The sequence below is a fragment of the Bos indicus genome, chromosome 25 (genome assembly GCF_029378745.1).
Source record: "Bos indicus isolate NIAB-ARS_2022 breed Sahiwal x Tharparkar chromosome 25, NIAB-ARS_B.indTharparkar_mat_pri_1.0, whole genome shotgun sequence".
Lineage (NCBI taxonomy): Eukaryota > Metazoa > Chordata > Mammalia > Artiodactyla > Bovidae > Bos > Bos indicus.
Window position 1 is genome coordinate 39414444 of NC_091784.1, and position 21459 is coordinate 39435902.

At 48.5% G+C, this 21459-nt stretch overlaps 1 protein-coding gene and 1 long non-coding RNA gene across 2 annotated transcripts; one reads left to right on the forward strand and one right to left on the reverse strand.

Annotated features, from left to right (window-relative positions):
• The first annotated feature begins 1660 nt into the window (after positions 1–1660).
• LOC139179777 (uncharacterized) lies at positions 1661–4063 on the forward strand. Its single transcript, XR_011564137.1, has 2 exons — positions 1661–1949; positions 2929–4063. It is a non-coding gene; the product is annotated as an uncharacterized lncRNA (long non-coding RNA).
• KDELR2 (KDEL endoplasmic reticulum protein retention receptor 2) lies at positions 3243–20728 on the reverse strand. Its single transcript, XM_019987860.2, has 5 exons — positions 20513–20728; positions 10934–11034; positions 7823–7981; positions 6598–6850; positions 3243–5266 (listed from the first exon to the last, which is right to left on the reverse strand). Exons 1-5 carry the CDS (start codon positions 20601–20603, stop codon positions 5232–5234), a joined length of 639 nt encoding a protein of 212 aa, XP_019843419.1. The 5' UTR covers positions 20604–20728; the 3' UTR covers positions 3243–5231.
• Between the last annotated feature and the right edge of the window lie 731 nt (positions 20729–21459).

The window sequence follows — 21459 nt, forward strand, 5'->3', positions numbered from 1 at the left end:
TGCCCGCCCCCCGCGAGAGCTGGTGCTGCTGCTGCTGCCAAGTCGCTTCAGTCGTGTCCGACTCTCTGCGACCCCATAGACCGCAGCCCACCAGGCTCCTCCGTCCCTGGGATTCTTCAGGCAAGAACACTGGAGTGGGTTGCCATTTCCTTCTCCAACGCATGAATGCATGCTAAGTCGCTTCAGTCATGTCCGACCCTATGCGACCCTATAGACAGCAGCCCACCAGGCTCCCCCGTCCCTGGGATTCTTAAGGCAAGAACACTGGAGTGGGTTGCCATTTCCTTCTCCAACGCATGAATGCATGCTGAGTCGCTTCAGTCATGTCCGACCCTATGCGACCCTATGGACAGCAGCCCACCAGGCTCCTCTCTCCACAGGATTCTCTAGCCAAGAATACTGGAGTGAGTTGCCATTTCCTTCTCCACCCCGTAAGGGCAGGGGTTAGGAGTTCCTCGTTAGGAGCCTCCCTGGTTCAGAGCCTGAAGCCACTCGGCTGCTTGGTGCTGGGGAGTGGGGAGTAGCCTGATCTGCCTGCCTTCCTTCCTCCAAGCTGGTCGTAGGTTCTGACCACTTCTCGGCCCCTCCGCTCCCCTCCACCCCGGTCTGAGCCCCCTTCATCACATACCTGATCGGGTTTCCCCACTGCTCTCTCCAACTCTGCCGTTTCCCCTCTTCCTCTTCGGTGCATTGCCCTTACAGCAGCTGGAGTGACGATGAACCGTCAGACCAGGCCCATCAGCTTAGAATTCTGCAAGCCTACACTTTGTGCATCCAACCAGTCCATCCTAAAGGAAATCCGTCCTGAATATTCATTGGAAGGACTGATGTTGAAGCTTCAATACTTTGGCCACCTGATGCAAAGAACTGACTCATTGGAAAACACCCTGATGCTGGGAAAGATTGAAGGCAGAAGGGGACGACAGAGGATGAGATGGTTGGATGGCATCACCGACTCAATGGACATGAGTTTGAGCAAGCTTCTGAGTTGGTCATGGACTGGGAGGCCTGGCATGCTGTAGTCCATGGGGTCACAAAGAGTCGACACGACTGAGATGGAACTGAACACTTTGTGCTTAAAATGGACTCCAACCTCTTGCAGTCTTTTCCCTGGGAGTCACACATCACAAGTTTGCAAATGCATGGTTGTCTCCCCGAGTTAGGGCTACTTTCTCCCTTCCTCACTCACCTTGCCTGCTGTGTTTTTTCCCCCTGAAATATACCAAGCTCATTCTGCTCCTACTGCAGGTATTTCCCTGTCACTGTCTCACTCCATTCGGGCCTCAGCTCTAACATGGCCTCTAGAGCTTTTCCTGAATATGAAGTCAAGTAGATAGTGCATCGAAGAAGGCAATGGCACCCCACTCCAGTACTCTTGCCTGGAAAATCCATGGACAGAGGAGCCTGATAGGCTGCAGTTCATGGGGTTGCTAAGAAACAGGCACGACTGAGCGACTTCACTTTCACTTGCATGCACTGGAGAAGGAAATGGCAACCCACTCCAATGTTCTTGCCTGGAGAATCCCAGGGGTGGGGAAGTCTGGTGGGCTGCCGTCTATGGGGTCGCACAGAGTCGGACATGACTGAAGCGACTTAGCAGCAGCAGCAGCAGCAGATAGTGTATGCCTGAAGACTCACTTTTTAAGTGCCCAGTGCCAAACTAGGTCAGAAATCTGTAGTATTATGTTCTAATAGTATAAAAAAATGACAATCCTTGTCATTGTTTGAAAGGATTAGTGCTATATTACAGGCTTCCCAGATGGGTGTTGTAAAGAACCTGCCTGCCAATGCTGGAGAGGTGGGTTCGATCCCTGAATCGGGATGATCCCTTGGAGAAGGGAATAGCTATCCAGTCCAGTGTTCTTGCCAGGGAAATCCCACGGACAGAGCACCCTGGCACGCTACAGTTCATGAAGTCACTGAGTCCGACATGACTGAGCACGCACTCGGTAAGTCTTGCAGTAAAAGTGCTATATATTACGGTGCAAGTTACTTTTAGGTAGAAAGGATAAAAGAGGGAACCGTTTCAGAACTGGAGGAGACCCTACCCCCACCTCAGCACCTGCACAAGGCTCATAAGACCGCACACTTCAAAAGCTAACCCAGATCAGGTTTGGGGGGCCTGGGGGGAAGGCACAGTGATTACTGAGCAAAGTGCACGGTCCTTGGAATCTACCTTCAGCCACTAGAGGGCGAAGCACATAGAAAAAAGACACACCGCTGCCGCCGCCAAGTCGCTTCAGTTGTGTCTGACTCTGTGCGACCCCACGGACTGCAGCCTACCAGGCTTCTCTGTCCATGGGATTCTCCAGGCAAGAACACTGGAGTGGATTGCCATTTCCTTCTCCAAAAAAAAAAAAAAAAGGCACACACACAGCCCCAATTCAATCAGCCTTCACTCAAATGGGTGGTTTTGCAAGGTACTTGGGAGTCAGGGTCTGAAGATAACGCAGGCGAACAAGGGCAAAACTACCAATGTGGTCAAATGCATCAGAGGAACTCCTACTGAACTGGTTCCAGCCAGCCTTCAAGGAAGCTGTCCCAAGCTGAGCACAAAGGGAGGGGAAAGAGGATCCCTGAGGTCCCCAGCACTTAATGTGCACCAGTCTCAGGGCTGTGAGCTTCAGGACAGGGCTCCTTAACACCTCACGGAAATCCTATGGTGGAGTCTCTGCTGGTAACAGAGAGGCAACACGGCTCACGTTAATTCCAAGGTCAGGGCTAGACTGTGAGGGGCCAAAACTCCACACGTCTAACCCCAAAGCCTGTGCTTTTCCTAGCATTCCCACAGATCACTAATGATTTCTGCTGAAACAGAATCTTTGCATTCCAGCAAACTGTCTGACTTTCTGGTATCTCTGGGCTGGATCTTCCCTAGCAAGGCTTTCTACCTGCAACTTTTTCTCTACCCGTTTCTCTCTTTGACAGACCGTAAGGAAGCAGGAAACCTTGTTTTTTTGGCTACAATGAACAGCTTGCAGGATCCTGGTTCCCCGACCAGGCACTGAACCTGGGCTACTGCAGTGAAAGCACTGAAGCCTAAGCACTGGCCCGCCAGAGAATTCCCTGGGAAACCTTCAAACCCCGTGATTGGACTAGACACTGTTGGATTGGTGTCTGTAAGCAGCCAACACCCAGCATCTTTTCAGAATTATTTAGTGAGTAAATCTGTTAATTCTGCTTTATTTTTATCTTTAAAGAAAAAACACAAATTCACACAAATAAAACAGCTTGATAAAAAGTATGAATTACCTGATAACCTTTATTCAGGAAGTGAGAGTAATTCAGAAACAGTGCTTAGTGAGGTGCGTCAGACAATGCCTTTGTTCCCGCGTGCGTGAGGCCGCTGCCCCGGTCCCGCGCCCCTCAAGGTACCTGTGGAGACGTCACCCTGGTCGACCACAGGATGGTGGCGGCATCTCAGCCAGCTTTACTTTTCCTTGGGCAGATGGCTGGCGGAGGTGTCGACACTCCATGCTTCCGCAAGTCCCAGATCCTTGCTCTGTGCTCGCCTAAGAACGAGCCCAGCTCGTGTGTGATTTACATGCACAAAAACAAGACTCCCCCGGCCCCCAGTTTGGGAACGCTGGGGTCTGCTCCACGTAGGCCAGGATTTCCCACCCTTCCTCCTTGCCACTAGAATCTTCCAAAAAGGATGAAAACAGAAACTAAACTAGAATGCCTGAAAGAAAGATACTCTGATACACAAAAGCAAAGACATGGGCGGGGAGGCGGGGTGAGAGCGATAAGGACAGGAGGTTAAACTATGCAGTTATACTACCTGTTTAGAAAGATGTTTGGAGACACACTAGATAAAAGTCAAATCCATCCAGTTCCCTTCCTTCACAAGATACTTTAATGCAGTAAACAAGACTACTACTTTTTGTTGTAAGCACTGTTAGTATTCAATACTTTAACGTTTATGGTGCATCACAAAAAAACCAAAATCGTATGTTTTTGCATAAGTCAAAAAAAAATGCAGCAAATCAATACAATGGCAAAATCAGGAGGAAAACTGCAATTAAAAAAAAAAAAAGAGGTTTTAGATTAAGGGAAGAACAAATGTTTGCGGCCCTATATAGAGCTGTTGCCAATCGAAAAACAAAGACTAAAAACCCATCCTGACACAGGATGTTCCAAAACCCTTATTCAGGAAAAAAAGACAATTTATTCTAGGTTTAATAAAATGTTTATTGAGGATGGTAACAGAAGATAAATCATGCAAGAGCTCAGTAAAAACAAAACAAAAAGTAAGAGGAACGGCAACTGGTGCTGCCAATTAAAAAAAAGAGTCAATCATTCTGCTATCCAAAAGGATATGAAAAACCACTTGAATCTGAGAACGGACATGGTTGTAGCAATCTTCTGGAACTGTAAATTAAAGTGATAGGTAACCACTTGTGTTCCATTCCTCAGAGGAGTCCTAAGTCCAAACTAATCACGAATGTTTCTCGCACGTCACGCTCAGGCGGCAAGCAGCCCAGGGCCCCACCCCGCCCCCTCAGCGAGCTTTTTGACACCCTTGGAAGAGTTTCAACTGACACTTAGTAGGGAGGAGGGCAGGCACCTTTGGTGACTCTTAAACGAAACTCCATCTACATTCAGAATCTTCAGATTTTGGTAATGAAAACCTTAGACTTGGAAGCTATCCTTACCAGCTTCGTGTAGTGTTTGACGTCCAGGGAAGGAGTTCCACGTCAGTGGGAAGCAATTTGAATGGATGTACCAAACTGGACATAGTGTCTCAGATTTCAAACAAAGATAACTCATCTTTTGGCAAAAAAACACAAATAAATATAGTGGAATGCAAGTTTGATAGATGGAGGAATATATTATCTACTGACTGTCAAGGAGTACGATTTCATTGCAGACACAAAGAATCAACAATTTCAAAGAATTAAAAAAACCCAAAACAGTTTGCACTTATTCCTCACAAAATCTTCACTTTTGGACTACCCCCAATTGAAGCTACACACTGACTTTATTAATACAGCATTAAGTTTCTTTGTGTAAAAAATCTTTGTACATAGTATTAAAAAAAGATAAGGCAAGATGCATTAAACAGAAACCTTCTGGTTCTTTCCCTCTGGGTTCTTACAGAGCCACTGATGACTATCTGCAACAGAAGAGCTGAGTTTCCAATTTTCCGTATCAAGCATCTTGAGCCTTTGCTGCGCTAAGAATTCTGTCCGAGCACCCTGAGGACAGATGCTGGTGGTGGTCTTTGGCACTTACGCAGGCAGACTGAGCTTCTTTCCCTTGAGAACTACAAGTTTAAAGACAAGGATGAAAACAAGAGATTACTCATCCTGACATGCTTCAGCTTCTTCCTACCCACTCCTAGAAGTTTATCATACAAGACACCACAGAGCAAGGTCCAGGGAGATGAGCTTCTGACAAGCACCAGGCATCTGACTTGGGTGTCAATAAACACAGTCCTCTGAAGTAAGAGAATGTCATATACACAAATTGGAATCTTCTTAATGTATCCGGATGCCCTAGCAACTGAATTTAAAAATACTAGTTCAATTGAAATTGTCTTTTAATTCATGGCAGCTTTTTGTCATCGTGACTTAATCCCCTAATTGCATATATTGACACACAACAGTTATGAAAATTTTGGATGTTAAAAAAAAGAGTTAAGATACATATGCCCTTGTATCTAGCAATTCCACCATTAGAAATTTTACTGGATAGCCAGGATTCTTACTGGCTATACAGTAAGCTATTCTTTACTGTATAGCCAGGATTCCTTAGCTGGGAGGCGTAAGGATAAGGGGATGACAGAGGATGAGATGCTTGGATGGCATCACCAACTTGATGCACATGAGTTTGAGTAAACTCCAGAGTTGGTGATGGACAGGGAAGCCTGGCGTGCTGCAGTCCATGGGGTCGCAAAGAGTCGGACACGACTGAGCGACTGAAGCGAGCTGAGGATTCTTAGCCTGGGATCTGTGGGTGGGTTTCAGGGCCCCTGAACTCCCTAAAACTATAAGCACATGTTTGTGTGAATACACGTAACTGTGCATTTTTCTCTGAGCAAGGACCATGGCTTTCATCAGATTTTTGTCAAGTTCACATGTACTCTATTCATACAAAGGCAAATATATATATATATATACACAAGGACACTGAGTTAAACACTGCATTTTTAAGCCCAAACACCCATGAACAGGGGGCTGAATAAATAAACTACGATAATAAACGTAAGACTCCACTGCTATTAAAAGTCATGCAGATGTCCAGGAAGAACAAATTATAGACCAGCATGTTGAATTTAAATCATATATCATTAAACCATTATGTTTACTTACACATTATCAATGATTATTTTGGAGTGGTAGGATTCTGGGTGATTGTTTTAAGAATTATTAATTCTGATTGGTTTTACAATGAAAATGTGTCATTGTAGAAAAACAATAAAATTATAACAAATAAAGAAAAAAAAAGACTGAAAATCCTGACCAAGAACTCTACCTGACAGTCATTAAAATGTGCTCTGAAGCCAGTTCGCCTTCTGAGTAAGTGTCAGATCAGAAGCACGACGGCCAAGGGAGCCCTGGAAGAGGGAAGCGGGCCGCACACAGCCTGACGCACCTTTCGTGATGTACAAGTAGAAGAAGTCGCAGTACAGGATGGTCTGGACAACGCCGGCCACCACGGCAATGAGGTCAAAGAAGCCCTCGAAGTAGAAGCGCCAGATCCAGTTGACGAGGTACAAGGCGCGGTAGAGGCCCAGGAAGAACAGGTAGTGGGTGGTGATGGTCTCCGCCTCCCCGGTCTTGCTGATCATGAAGAGCTGTGGCAGGATGGCCACCGACTCCAGGTAGATGGAGAAGGTCCACAAGATCTGAGGGAGAAGCCGCAGCCCCGTCAGCGCCCGGCGCCTGCCGCCAACTCACAGAAACACTCCTGCCTCACCGTGAAGCAGCGTAAAGGGAGCGGGGGCTGGGCATCAGCGCCCAGGACAGAGCAGCTGTGCACTTTAATAAACCACAGAAACTTAAGCCACATATAAAGGCGCAGACCCCCCGGGACAAGCGAGGTTCCCGGCCACCTGCAGCTCCTTGGATCTCCCTCCCCGGCCTCGCCAGTGCTGCACTCTTCCCTGGGCAACTGCCTGGCTCTTCAAACGCGATGCAGGGGACGCTTCCCTGCCGGCAGCCTCTCCAGCTCTGGCCCTGGGGCCCTGAGCCAACCCCGCCTCCTCCAGGGCTGCAGGACTGGGGGCTGGGTCCCCCCACCCCTCACTGCCGTTCCTCCTTCCCAGATGACATACATCATTTCCCTCTTTCCTTACTCTTCAGGCTTTTTGTGGCATGGTTAAATCAAAGGGCTAAGAAGTCAGAGTCGTAATCACGCAAGCTCTCTTCCCAACCCAGCTCTTCATTCATGCCTACGGAGGAGGGGTCTGGCAGGAGTCCCTGGAGGGTTTACACCCAGGCGCCGCTGCCACCAGGGGACGACCAGAGCCTCACTCTGGACACTTGGGGCTGGAGGGAGCACTGGCGAGCAGGCCACCCCACCACGTGGCACAGCGCTGGGCACCAGGCAGGCTGCACTTCCTCAAGACAAGGAGTGCAGCAGCTTGGTGTCACAGAAGCCAAGCTTATATCCTAAAGGAGAGTCAGAAGACATTCAAGTGGGTGTCTGACCTGGGTGCTTAATTCTTGCCCAGGATTTATTTACATCAAACTACATTTATTTGCTAACCCACTCCCCACCCACGCCCCCGAAACACAAAATAGAACCCCACTAACTGCAAACAGGTCTATTTCCTTAGGGAACCACACATGACTACCTAAGTAACCTCTTAACTAACCTCAAGAGGAGAGAAATCATGATTGACTAGAAATGAGAGGCCGCCCACAGGGACCACCAGAAACTCCACTCGGAAAGTATCATGATTTCCATCGTAGGTTGCCTTAAATTTCATGTAGATCAGGTACACTGTGGCATAGGAGCAGGCAATGTAGATGAGCTAAAAGGATAAAAAAAAAAAAAAAAAGATGCTGTGTCATCAAAATATTACAATTGCTCCAATTCCCTTGGTTTTCTGCATCAGCCACATATATATATATATAAAATTTAAATACAGTAAAACCCACTTTTTGGGGGTATACAGTTCCATACGTCATAAAACCACCACCATAATCAAGACACAGACCAGTCCTGACTCCCCCCACCCCAATTCCCTCCTGCTGCCCCACAGAGTCATGCCTTTCCCCCAGGCCTAACCTCTGGCAAGTGCCAATGTGTTCTCAGTCCCTGCACTTTGGCCTTTTCTAGAATTCCATTCCATAAATGGAACTTAACAGTATGTCACCTTTCAGACCAGTTTTTTTCAGTCAACATAACAACCTGAGATCCAGCTGTGCTGTCGTGTGTATTAAGAACTGGTCCTCTTGTGTCTTTAGGAAGAGGCAGCCACAGAGGTTCATCCACCTACCAGTTAGTGGACAGGTAGGTTGTTTACAGCTTGTGGGGTGGGGGATGGAGCCGCTGTGAACATCTGTGCACAGGCTTTTGTGTGAACATAAGCCTTCATTTCTCCTGGGTAAAGACCTAGGAGGGGGACTGCTGGATCATATGTTAAGTGTAAGTTTAACTTTATAAGAGACTGCCAAGAAATGTATTTTTAATCTCTTTGTAAATTATTAGATAGTTGCCTCAGAAAAGAAAGTGAATGGCAAGTTCAATACAGTTCAAAACCAAGGCACTTCCTTACACCAAGAAGACATTTCTGAGCTAGCACTTTTCAAAAGATAATATAGACAATGTAACTCATGTTACACTTTGCAATGACAGTTTTAACTCATGTTACTTTAACACGGACATTGAGATTGTTGCTATGAAATTTCGTCTGGTTAACAACAAAAGCAAAACCAAAAGTAAGTGATAACTGTGCAGTGCGTAGCTATTCAAGGGCTTACAATTAAGTTATACGGTGTTTCACATTCAAAAGGAAAAACACTATATACTCATCTGAACCCAAGAAAAAGTCTGACATTCTGAGATTATACCAATTTTCAGACTGCAGAATTTTAGGCTCAAGAACCTATAAACACAGGCAGCTGGAGTATCAGCCACATGACCTGGTCCCAGCCAAGTCGACTTGCAAAATTGGATTCGGAAAGCACTGGGGTCAATCGACGTGAGAGGAAAATGAGAGCAGTCATAAGTCCTCACACACTTCAGAACAAAGACCTGAGCTATCCCAGGCATCTTGAAGTCATATTTGCAAATAGTCAACAAAATACCAAAACTGTCGCCTATACCCATAATACTGACGCAGCAACACATACACAGCCCTTCTCAATGCAAAATCAAGGAAGATTCACACCCTATACTGCTAGAGGTGCTCTCCCCACACAAAAATACATGTACGTATGCCTGTGAATAAACACATAATCTATCCATATACACTGCTGCTGCCGCTAAGTCGCTTCAGTCGTGTCCGACTCTGTGCGACCCCAGAGACAGCAGCCCACCAGGCTCCCCCGTCCCTGGGATTCTCCAGGCAAGAACACTGGAGTGGGTTGCCATTGCCTTCTCTGATGCGTGAAAGTGAAAAGTGAAAGTGAAGTCGCTCAGTCTGTCCGATTCCTAGCGACCCCATGGACTGTAGCCCACCAGGCTCCTCCGTCCATGGGATTTTCCAGGCAAGAGTACTGGAGTGGGGTGCCATCGCCTTCTCCGATATGTATACACAACACACACACATCTACATACAGTCTCCCCACCCACAAGCAGCCCCGACGCATCCACGAGGGTTCAGCGGCCACTGAACAAAGCAGTTCTTTTTCTTCTCTCACCCATGCTTGCCATTTAAAGTAAGAAGCCATGAGCACATAAAACCCGCCTCTCATGCCCCTGATTTTTAGGAGTATGTTTGGAAGCAACAATTAATCAAGTAAAGATTCCTGAAAGCTGGGCATACTGAGAGGGAGGGGAGGGGAGGGGATTCCTGCTCGCACGCCTCTGACGGCTACAGTTTTAACCTGCCTGGACAATAAGCAAGGACATGGCCATTTCTAAGGAGGCGAATTCCTGATGAATTCCCTTCACTCAGTAACGAAGAATGGAACACCTCTAGGTGACTCGAATGTGCGGTCACAGCAGCAATCGCAAGCGAGCCATCTGCCCAGGGGTGCCTGCCGTCTGCTCCCCTGCCAGAGCCAAGGCTGCTGCCTGCCGTCTGCAGCCCTCAGTGCGCCCCGGGGGTGCTCACCACGTGCAAGTTCAACGCCTGCAGAGCGGACCCAGACTGCCCGAAGCGCGGCATGTGTACCGCCCGCAGCGCACAAGAGGCTGGTGTATGCAATTACGCTGCGCTTTGAGAGTCATACATTCGTCTTCCTGTGGTTAGGAAAACTGTGACACCGAAGGTGGCATGGATACCAGCACTTAGGACGAGTTAGAAGCTTTAGAACCATATTAAGTAAACTCCGGTGTAGATGTCGCTTAAGCACGGCAAAGGCGACACGCGACGCACGCCTAGGCCCCAGAGAGGCGGGAGAAGGGGCAGCCGGAGCCCGCCTGCCCCTCCTCGTCCTGAACCAACCTGCTGGCCTTTCCCAGGGACCCTGTAATTTCCCACTGCTTGAAAACATAACAGTCACTCCTCTGTCTTTGAGGGTTTTCCAGAGCTTCAGAAGTTTATCACAGTTGAGGAACTTAAGATCAAGAAATCTCTAAGTGCAAAGTGCTTTAATTAAATAGATACTGCTTTGATACAGGAGACAATATGCTTAATGGTAACTAATCCAAGCTGTACGTACTAGGTGGTCTCAGAAGGCTTACACCAACAGCAGCACATCTAGACATTATTCTTGCAGATGCCTAATTAAGTGCACAGGTGACATAAGTTTAACAGTCTCCACAGGTCTGTGAGTTATGGACAAAACACACTCCGCTGGGTGCCACACCATACCTTCATAGACGTATTATACAATGAAATAAATGAAGTAAAAAGATCCAGGTAACGAGTTGTGAAGACCAGTGCAAACAGAAGCTGGCTTTTCCCAGAAATACCTGAAGAAACAAAAGCAAAGTGTTAGAAATACACCAACAGCTCTGTGATTCTTGAAGTCGATACCATGAAGGGACTGCAGGAACGCGGGGCACCAGGCGCCAAAGCCAGGGGCTGGGATGACTCCAAACGCAGGAGAACAGTTTCAGTCTTCCATTCCCTCAACATCCTTGAACAGACAAGGCGACGAGGAACCAAGTGGGGGCCGTGCTTCAAGGAAAAGTCTGAGCTGTAATCCCCACGGCTTGGCCTCCTACGGTGACTGCTTTTGGGAGGCAGCATTACTTGGAGGAGATAAAAACTTAAATTATCTTAGATGAACCACACAACCAAACTCAGACTCCCACAAAGAGGCTCCTGGATGCTATGGCAACAAGAGGGTAGGAACCTACTAGCCTTCCAAAGCAGCACCTTTTATTGTTGGAACATCTTGAAACTCTTTCTCCCTCCAGTCACCACTCCCCACTCCCCCCAGAGCCTGTGTGGAGCACAGGGACGCTCAGTCCAGACGATGAGAAGGTCCCTGCCGTCTGGATTTGGCCAAATAGTTCTGTGACAACAGCCGTATGCCGTGGGTTTCAGATGTTGAAGAGCGACTTTTTGAGCAAAGTGAATCTCACTAGGTGTCAGGACCCACCCACCCTCATCTACGTCGTAAACTTCACATCATTAGACAGCTAAGCAAGTTTGTATTTAGTGGAAACGTCACTGAACCCAAATCATTAGTAATATTCTTCCAAAGGTGAAAATCACATTGTTTTATTAAATGATATTTTACAAACAACACTACTGTCCAAAACTATTTTACAGCTTGTTGAAGCAAAAAGCCTAGCTCTGAGAACGTCATTTTTGTGGAGGAATAATTGCAGTTCCACCCTATTCACAAAACTAAACTAAGAGAAACTGAAGAGCAGCTGCCTCTGTCCCTCTGGATCCATCAGTCGCGGCCAATCTCAAGGGCCAAAGGTGGAGACACAGACACAGAGAGCAAGCATGCACCTTTCAGTCTCTTCCCCAGCGGCAGGGAGTTTCTGTTTTTCTTATCACAGATCAATGTTCCACAGGAGAATCAATGAGACTGCTGTTGACACAGAAAACGTGCGAGAGAAGACAAGATGGGGAAGAGGACTGGGAGCATGCAGTTTGCGTCTGGCGACTGTGGAAGCCTTGCGAGAGAAACTCCCAGCTTATTTTCTATGTGGTTCTTTCCCATATTTTAAATTAAAAAATGACAGAATACATACAGGCAAGTTTTGTTGTAAAGGGTTTATTCTCCTGAAAATTTGGAAGCCAGGTAAACTGAAATTTGCCCTTGTTTTCAGAATTCCTATACTAAAAATCAGGGACGGACATATCGCTTTTACCACCCCCCTTTGCAACCCAATTCCCATCAAAGTCATCCTTGAAGACAACCTCCCTCAGCGCTGCTTATTCATCCAGCAAGTACAGAAGACCCACTTCACCAGGCTGCTGCCCAGCTCCTGTGGCAGCGCTTACAAAGCGCCCTGTGGTCATTTGGTCGCCCGTCTCCCTCCCCTCCAGAGCCCCCCACCCCACCCCCCCAACCCCCCGCCCGACCACACTCACGGTCTGACACACAGCAGGGCCCAGAAAATACCTGCTGAATGAATGAACAAATGGAAAAAAAAAAACAGTAATTCAATTTATTTTCATGTCTTGGGGGTAAACTCATTTTGTGATATTTTGAGATAAGACTTCCAAAGAGTTTTGAAGACATACTGTGTCTCTGACTGTGAACAGGTGCGTGCTCCGGGTTCTGCCCTAATTTACTGCCCGCCAGGGGGTGGGGCAGAGGAGAAGGGCACAGGCAGCGTGTGGCTGCAGCTTGTCCTGTGGTGTAAAACCCGGGCAGGAGCCACCATGCTGGAGACCTGAGCGCTGTGTGCCCACACAGTTCTGCCCGATTCTTCCCGGCCTGGATCCCGAAGAGCAGGCTTTCCCCTTTAACACAGAAAACCTGTCTGTCTTCTCAAGAAGGCGGGGATCCCAGCTGAAGACAGAGCGGGAGGGGCAGGAATCTCCTTCCGGGGACACTAGCTCTGAAGCGGGAGGCGCTCCCACAGTCAGTTCCCAGGTTGAGACCGAAGGACACGAAGGCCAGGGAAACAAGCTCTGAAGACCACTCACTCTCAGTGGTTCTGTAACAAATGTACTGCACCTCCACACCAGGGAGCAGCACCTCCACACCAGGGACACCTCCACACCAGCGAGCACCTCCACACCAGCGAGCACCTCCACACCAGGGAGCACCTCCACACCAGGGACACCTCCACACCAGCGAGCACCTCCACACCAGCGAGCACCTCCACACCAGGGAGCACCTCCACACCAGCGAGCACCTCCACACCAGCGAGCACCTCCACACCAGCGAGCACCTCCACACCAGGGACACCTCCACACCAGCGAGCACGTCCACACCAGCGAGCACCTCCACACCAGGGAGCACCTCCACACCAGCGAGCACCTCCACACCAGCGAGCACCTCCACACCAGGGAGCACATCCACACCAGGGAGCACCTCCACACCAGGGAGCACCTCCACACCAGCGAGCACCTCCACACCAGGGAGCACATCCACACCAGGGAGCACCTCCACACCAGGGACACCTCCACACCAGGGAGCACATCCACACCAGGGACACCTCCACACCAGGGAGCACCTCCACACCAGGGACACCTCCACACTAGGGAGCACAACTTGTAAAACGGAAACCAATCATCACACACACCACCATTCCCATCTTCTCCCACTGGGCCAAGTGAAGGTTAATGAACGCCTCCAACTAAGCATTCCAGTGTACATGACCTTAAATTCTGCTGCAGGTTAAAAGCTGCATTTCTCATATTTCCATTGGTTTACGGAACAAAACCCTCAACCAGACGGACAAGCCTTCTGTGAACTGTTTCTTCCTGTCAACACTGGATGCACCCAAGTGCCACGGGTCAGAGCAGCAGGAAAACCTGCAGGGCAGTGCTCACCCGGCGCCCCGGGCACCACGCGCCGGCCCACTGTCTCCAAGGTGCCAGCTGCTCTCCTAACGGCCACTAACACCCTAGCACAGGGGTCAGCAGCTGGCTCACAGCACAGCTCCTGTGAGCAGGGGAAGGGGCTGTGGAGCCAGAAGGTTTGGTTGGGTTCAAGCTCATCTCTGAGTGCACCAGGTCACACAGGGCCGTTACATACTCGGCCCCGCTAAACCTCACTTTCTGCCCCTGCCAAACAGGGACAGAGTATGGGCCTGTTGGAAAAAGTGTTTTTTCGATACCTGCCATGCTTGTGGGTGCTTAGTGACAGCTCTTGTTACTATGTGCTGCTTTGCCACCTTTTCCTGTTTTCAGCAAAATCCATGCTATTTTATTAAAAATACCAACTGGACCTAGTAAACACCCCTCCCACCTCCACTTTAAATACGACACTCCAGGCTTTCTTAAAGGCCCTTTCTCTGTATGTGTATTTGTATGTACTCACACGTTTGCCCCTTAAAATGGGCCATACTATCTCTTTGCTTACAACTTGCTTTCTCAACTTAGTATTTCAGACATATCTTCTCCTGTTAATACTTCTGCCTTATTCTTTTGAATGGCTGCATAGTGTTCTGCAGTGTGAATGTACCAACATTTGTGTGACCCCTCCACACAAGTGGACATTTGGGTTGTGTACAATTTTTGTTCCTGTAAACGCTCCATGAATATCTTTGTATCTATAAATAGTGTTCTGTGTTTATTTAGGCACAACAAACACCTTTATACCTGTGGTTAGCTTGTTCACATACATGGCAATTTCTGTAGTTCAAATTCCCTAGAAACACTGACAAAATATATTAGCACTTTAACTTTTGAAATAATGTCAAATTTCTCCTACATAGGCTGTGCCAATTTACATATTCACAACACCAGATGAGAATATTCTTTACATCTCTGCTTACATCAAGATGTTGTAAACCTCTGACTTTTTCCCACCCAGTGGCAAAAGATGGCATCCACTGCTCTTTTAACACCCAAACTTCTAAATACTAATGAGGCAGGGCGTTCTTTCACTCTGAACTGGCCTTCTGTTATTCTTCTATAAACTGCCAGCTTCGCTCATTTACCTATCAGGTTGTTGGTTTTTTTAATTTGGAGGATTAATTAATTTAATTAATTTAAAATTAAACATTAATTTTAAGGTGGATATTAACCTTTTGCCACTTAGGTGGCAGATTATATTGCAGGTTATTTCTCTCAATTTATTGTCCTTTGACTGTGATGATATTCTGAATTAGGAAGGTACTCTGGGGAGGCGAATTGCCCTGTCTGCTCTCCTCTGCCCCGGTCCTGTCTAGGACCAGGTACGGTATGAACACGCATTCGGGCCACTTCTATGTCCATCAGCGAAGTTGCATACATTCCTCATGGAGGTCTCATACCCTCCTTGCTGTGAAATCAGGGGAGCCCTCCCCAGGGTCTTTCTCGTCACTTCACATCCACAGTGTTTACTGCCTATGTGGTTTGATATCCTGGATTTTTATCTTTTTATATATATCTTATTTCAGCTAAATTGCCGCTTTCTTGAGAAGAGAAACTTTGACAGTGGCAAGCTGCTGCTCAGAACTGTGTCCCCAGTGCCTTGTGGCCACAGAGTGGGTGGTCAGTAAGTAAGAGCCATGATTACTCAGGAGCTTGGCACTCCAAAGAGCAGAGGTGATAGCGGCTACAAAGAGGGAGCTGGGAATGGGAGGCAAAAGCTTCCTGGAGTATTCAAAGATGATAAAAGAAGAGGTGTTTTCCTTGTGCTTCAAAAATATAAACTGTCACAACGAGGATGTACTGTGCAGCACAGGAAACTATACTCAGCAGTTTGTAGTAAACGATAAGGGAAAGATTCTGAAAAGAACACACACACACACATCTGAGCCACTTTGCTATACACTTGAAACGAACACAACACTTAAATCCACCACACGTCAATAAACAACAACAAAGAGAGGACCCTGCCCCAATCTGGAGAAGCCACCACAAAACACACAAATAAATCAAGCAAAATGCCAGTTCACTGTACACCACTTAAGACAATTTAAGAGGAACTATATTAAAACCTAAAACTTAAGCACATTTAAGAGCCAAGAAAATGGCTGCTTTTTGTAAATCAGATACATTCACTGTAAATAAACTATCTCCTCATAAAATTCAAACTATAAAGACCACTGCTACTGCTAAGTCGCTTCAGTTGTGTCCGACTCTGTGCGACCCCATAGACGGCAGCCCACCAGGCTCCCCCATCCCTGGGATTCTCCAGGCAAGAACACTGGAGTGGGTTGCCATTTCCTTCTCCAATGCAGGAAACTGAAAAGTGAAAGGGAAGTCGCTCAGTCGTGTCCGACTCTTTGCGACCCCATGGACTGCAGCCCACCAGGCTCCTCCGTCCATGGGACTTTCCAGGCAAGAGTGCTGGAGTAGGGTGCCACTGCCTTCTCCAATAAAGACCACACAAACACATATATACACTATACAATTACAAGAAACACAGGGACACTGCACACTGCTGTCAAGTTTAGGAGGACGGAAAACCTGTGACTCACACGACAACAGCTAACAACAACCTGAGTAACAGGCGGAGGAGAGCAGGGAAGGCCCAGGAGGAAGGCTGGGAGCCCTGAGCTCAGAAGGATCCACCAGCAGCTTAAGCCCACTAGACAGAGCACTAACAACTATCAGCCTACAGGAAAATGCAGACAGGAAGTTCGTCACCTACAAACCAAGGGGTGTTCCCCCAACACTCCCCAGGTCCATGTTTGGGACACTGTGGATTCAGCTGCATCAGAGCTCAGGAAGACGAGGAACTCACATTTCATTCATCCCTCCATCATGACAATGCACACAGCGGAGAATGTCAATCCTAACAAAACCAAGATCAACTCCCCAGCCTCCACTTTAAAAGGTCCTTTGTGGCTGCTGTTCTGGAATTAGACAGTCAGGAAAGCAGAATCTTCCTCACTAAACTATCTCATCCCTAACCCTACGGGGAAAAAGCCTCGTGGTTCTATAGTTGCAGCTATGTTCCAAATAAGGGCCAAAATCCTAAAATGAATCCCAACACCAGTATTTTCAAAGTGAGAAACACAACCTGAATGTACATGTCTCCTATTCCAGTTATTTGAGAAACTCATCAAATTCTTACCCTTTCAAAAGTCCCTAAACAACTTTAAATTAGGATGGAAAAACAAGGCAACCAGTCAAATCCAGATTTTAATTCTGAATAAAAATGATCTTGGTGATTTTGATTTTTATAAGGCTAGAAAATCTCACATGTAAGAACAAAAATGATCCTAAGTCTGACAATGAGGATAGTTTAGTAACTATTGGAATACCAAGCAAACAGACACAAATTTAACTCACCTATTTATCTTCCTTGTTATTTCAGCTTAAGTATTTTATATTTCCTAAATACTCCTAAATCTCCCAAATGAAAACAGTGAATGTCAAAAAACAACAAACAAAATAGCAAACCCTTTCACTTTGTCTCATTACTCAGTGCTTCCCTGAGAACTCCATATTCAGCACTGTACTAACTTCCCCCCAATATCTTAGTTTAGATCCATGTTTAGGAGATAGTGTGCTTCAATATTAAATGTCTTGACAGAGAAGGGGATTCTGAGGAACATATAAAAGACTAAGAGACTCATACAAAGACTTTGGAGCAAAAATAAAGATTAAAAGTAACATTTCTGGTGATGGGGTGGGCAAAATGAGTGAAGGCAGTCAAAAGGCAATGACTCCCCACTCCAGTCCTCTCGCCTGGAAAATCCCATGGACGGAGGAGCCTGGCAGGCTGCAGTCCATGGGGTCGCTAGGAGTTGGATACAACTGAGCGACTTCACTTTCATTTTTCACTTTCATGCACTGGAGAAGGAAATGGCAACCCACTCCAGTATTCTTGCCTGGAGAATCCCAGGGACGGGGGAGCCTGGTGGGCTGCCGTCTATGGGGTCGCACAGAGTCGGACACGACTGAAGTGACTTAGCAGCAGCAGCAGCAGCAGCAGTCAAAAGGCACAAACTTCCAGTTAGAAGATAAATAAAACTTTGGGGATGTAACATACAATGGGGACTATAGTTAACAAGACTGTATTGCATATTTGAAAGCTGCTAGGAGAGTAGATCTTAAAAGCTTTCATCACAAGAGAAAACAAAAGTCGCTATGTGTGGTGATGGGTGTTAACATGATTACTGTGGTAATCATCTCCCAATACATATATCAAATCTGTATGTTGTACACCTAAAACGAATACAATGTTATATGTCGATTATATCTTGATTAAGCAGGGATTAAAAATAACATTTCCTAGGGAATTCCCTGGTGGTCCAGTGGTCAGGACTTCACCTAACAATGCAAGGGGTGCAGGTCTGAACTCTGGTCGGGGAGCTAGGATCTCTCATGCCTCATGGCCAAAAAACCAAGACATAAAACAGAAACAATATTGTAACAAATTCAATAAAGACTTTAAAAATGGTCCATATCAAAAAATAAAATCTTAAAAATAAAATAACATTTTCTGAGTACAGAAAGAAATGACCTAAACTACTGACCTGGCATCAAATGCCTAAACCAAAACTCCATAGACCAAACACATGTTCGCCTAAACCCAAACTCCACAGACCAAACAGACGTTCGTGCAGGTCTTTCACTGGGAGTCACTCCTTGCCTGTACACCAGTCCTGGCTCTACCAGTCATCTCACCTCCCTGTGCCTCAGTTACCTCCTCCAGGGAACGGGGGCAAGGGCACTCCCTTCATAAGGTTATTTCAAGGACTACGTGAAAGTGTTCGTCATGTCTGACTCTTTGCGACTCCTTGCACTGTAGCCCACCAGGCTCCTCTATCCATGGAACTCTCCAGGCAAGAATACCGGAGTAGGTTGCCACTCCCTTCTTCAGGGGATATTCCCAACCCAGGGATCAAACCCAGGTCTCCCGCATTGCAGGCAAATTCTTTACTGTCTGAGCACCAAGGAGTATGTGGGATAAGCCATATAAGGCATTTACCTCACTACCTAACACACAGCCAGCACTTAAATATCAGCTCTCACAATCGCTGAAATTACTTTGCTGTCATTGGAAACGGTACAACTGAACCCCTCCGAACTATGCATGAATTGAGAGATCATCTCCAAGCCAAACACACTGGTTTCAGTACGTGGACTTTGTAACATCCATTTTGACTGCTCAAAGGTCTTTTTTGGTTCTTCTTACTTCCTGGATCTCAGCTGTGCTCCAGGGAGACAGGTGAGGCCTGAAGACTACAGCCAAAGAGGTGGTGTTATTATTCTAGAGGCGAAAATAGGTAGAAATCAATCAGGTACATGGAATTCTCTGCCACCCGAGTCATTTAGGACTCCATCTTTTACTGTCTCTGCAAAAATTAAGTTCTTTAATTCTCCAAACGTTTATTACACTGAGGACATGGCATCAAAAATATGTGTAAGGAAGACTGTACTTTTAAGAAATCATTTAAAAATTCGCCGTTCTTAAGCTCTTAGAGCTAACGAAACGCAAAACCGTGCAAGGACTAGCTGAGAAAGATGGGTCTCACTGCCTCCCAGCAGCGTGTGCACGAAACGTGTACTCGCGAGGAGGAGCCGCCAACTCACTGGTGACGTGGAGTGAGGAATTACAGGAGACCACAGGAGACCTCGGCGGTACCCGGCGGCGCGCCGCAGGTCTAAGAAAACCCGTTATTAGATGGAGGCGCTCAGAGGAGTTTTGACAAACTAGATCGTCCCTCAAAGCAGCATTAACTGCCCCAAGAAATTCGCTTAGAGATCTCCCCACAGGCCCCTCCCGCGGCAGGCGCGATCCGGGACCCGAGGGCTGGGTTGAAGCCCACGGGACTCTAAAGGACAGGCCTGCCCGGGCACCTTCACCGAAAGGCCGGTCCTCCGAGGGGCAGGGTGGGGAGCGGGGTGACCTCTCCCCACGTCCGCCCCACCTCCCGGGCTGGGTCGGCTGCCACGTCAGGCCCAGCGCGGCGATCCTGCCCATCCTCCTCCTGCGCGTCCCATTGATTCGCAGGCTCCCCGCACTTCGGGACACCCCCCCTTCCTACCCAGGCGCGCGGAGAAGCGCCCACTGAAGCCGGGGGCGCGGGGGACCGGCGTGCTGGACCCCCCGCCCCGCAGCCAAACTTTTCAGATCCAACAAGGGCCCGCGCGGTCCACTTGGCGCCTCTCCGGCCCCCGACGGCTCAAGTTCGCAGCCGACCAAGTGCAGAGCCGGGCCCAGCGCCCCGACACTGCACCCCGGCCCGAGCTCCTACCCCCAAGGGCCGCAGGCTCCCCTCGGGGCCCGGCCGCCCGCCAGCCCGGCCGAGGGGGGTGTGTCGGGCCGGCGCAGGCCTGCGGGCCGTGGGGCGGCCGAGGTCGCCCGCTCCTCCCAGGGACCCGGCCCCGCGCCCGAGCCTCTCCCGGGCCTCGCCCGCCGCTCACCGGCGCAGGAGCGCGTCTTCCAGATTTTCAGCAGCAGGATGACGATGGCCGCCAGGTGGGACAGGTCCCCGGTCAGCCGGAAGATGTTCATGGCGGCGGCGGCGATCTGCGCGGCGGCCCCAGGCTCGGCAGCTCAGGCAGCGGCGGCGGCGGCCCCTGAGAGGAAGCGGCGAAGATGGCGAGAGCGGGCGCGACGTGGCCAGGGACGTGGCCGAACTGCCGGCGCGCGCGCAGGGCAGCTTGGGAGAGCGGGCGACCGCCAGGCCCCGCCCCGGCCCCGCCTCTTAAAGGGCACGCGCAGAGCGCAGGCCGGGCGAGAGCGCAGCTGCAGGGCTCGCTCGGTGGGACCCTGACTCCTCGCCAACTTCCCCCTGCCAGGTTTCCGGCTTCCCCAGGGGAGCCAGCGATTTCCTTTAACTTTTGAAATGATACTCCCTTGTGAGGGATATTTTTTTCCCCCTCCCACTGATCTTAAGAGCTCTATCAGTTCTGTTCAGTTCGGTCGCTCAGTCGTGTCCGACTCTTTGCGACCCCATGGACTGCAGCAGGCCTCCCTGTCCATCACCAGCTCCCGGAGTTTACTCAAACTCACGTCCATTGAGTCGGTGATGCCATCCAACCATCTCATCCTCTGTCGTCCCCTTCTCCTGCCTTCAATCTTTCCCAGCATCAGGGTCTTTTCCAATGAGTCAGTTCTTCGCATCAGGTGGCCAAAGAGTTGGAGTTTCAGCCTCAGCATCAGTCCTTCCAATGAATATTCAGGACTGATGTCCTTTAGGAGTGACTGGTTGGATCCCCTTGCAGTCCAAGGGGCTCTCAAGAGTCTTCTCCAACACCACAGTTCAAAAGCATCAATTCTTCGGCACTCAGCTTTCTCTATGGTCCAACTCTCATCTCTATACATGACCACTGGAAAAACCATAGCCTTGACTAGATGGACCTTTGTT

Excerpts from the sequence above, each read along its gene's own strand:
- KDELR2 (XM_019987860.2), bottom strand. The coding sequence starts at position 20,603 with ATGAACATCTTCCGGCTGACCGGGGACCTGTCCCACCTGGCGGCCATC. Across the intron at positions 11,035-20,512 it reads GAAGACGCGCTCCTGCGCCG|GTATTTCTGGGAAAAGCCAG; the intron begins GTGAGCGGCGGG and ends TTGTTTCTTCAG. Across the intron at positions 7,982-10,933 it reads TGTATAATACGTCTATGAAG|CTCATCTACATTGCCTGCTC; the intron begins GTATGGTGTGGC and ends TTATCCTTTTAG.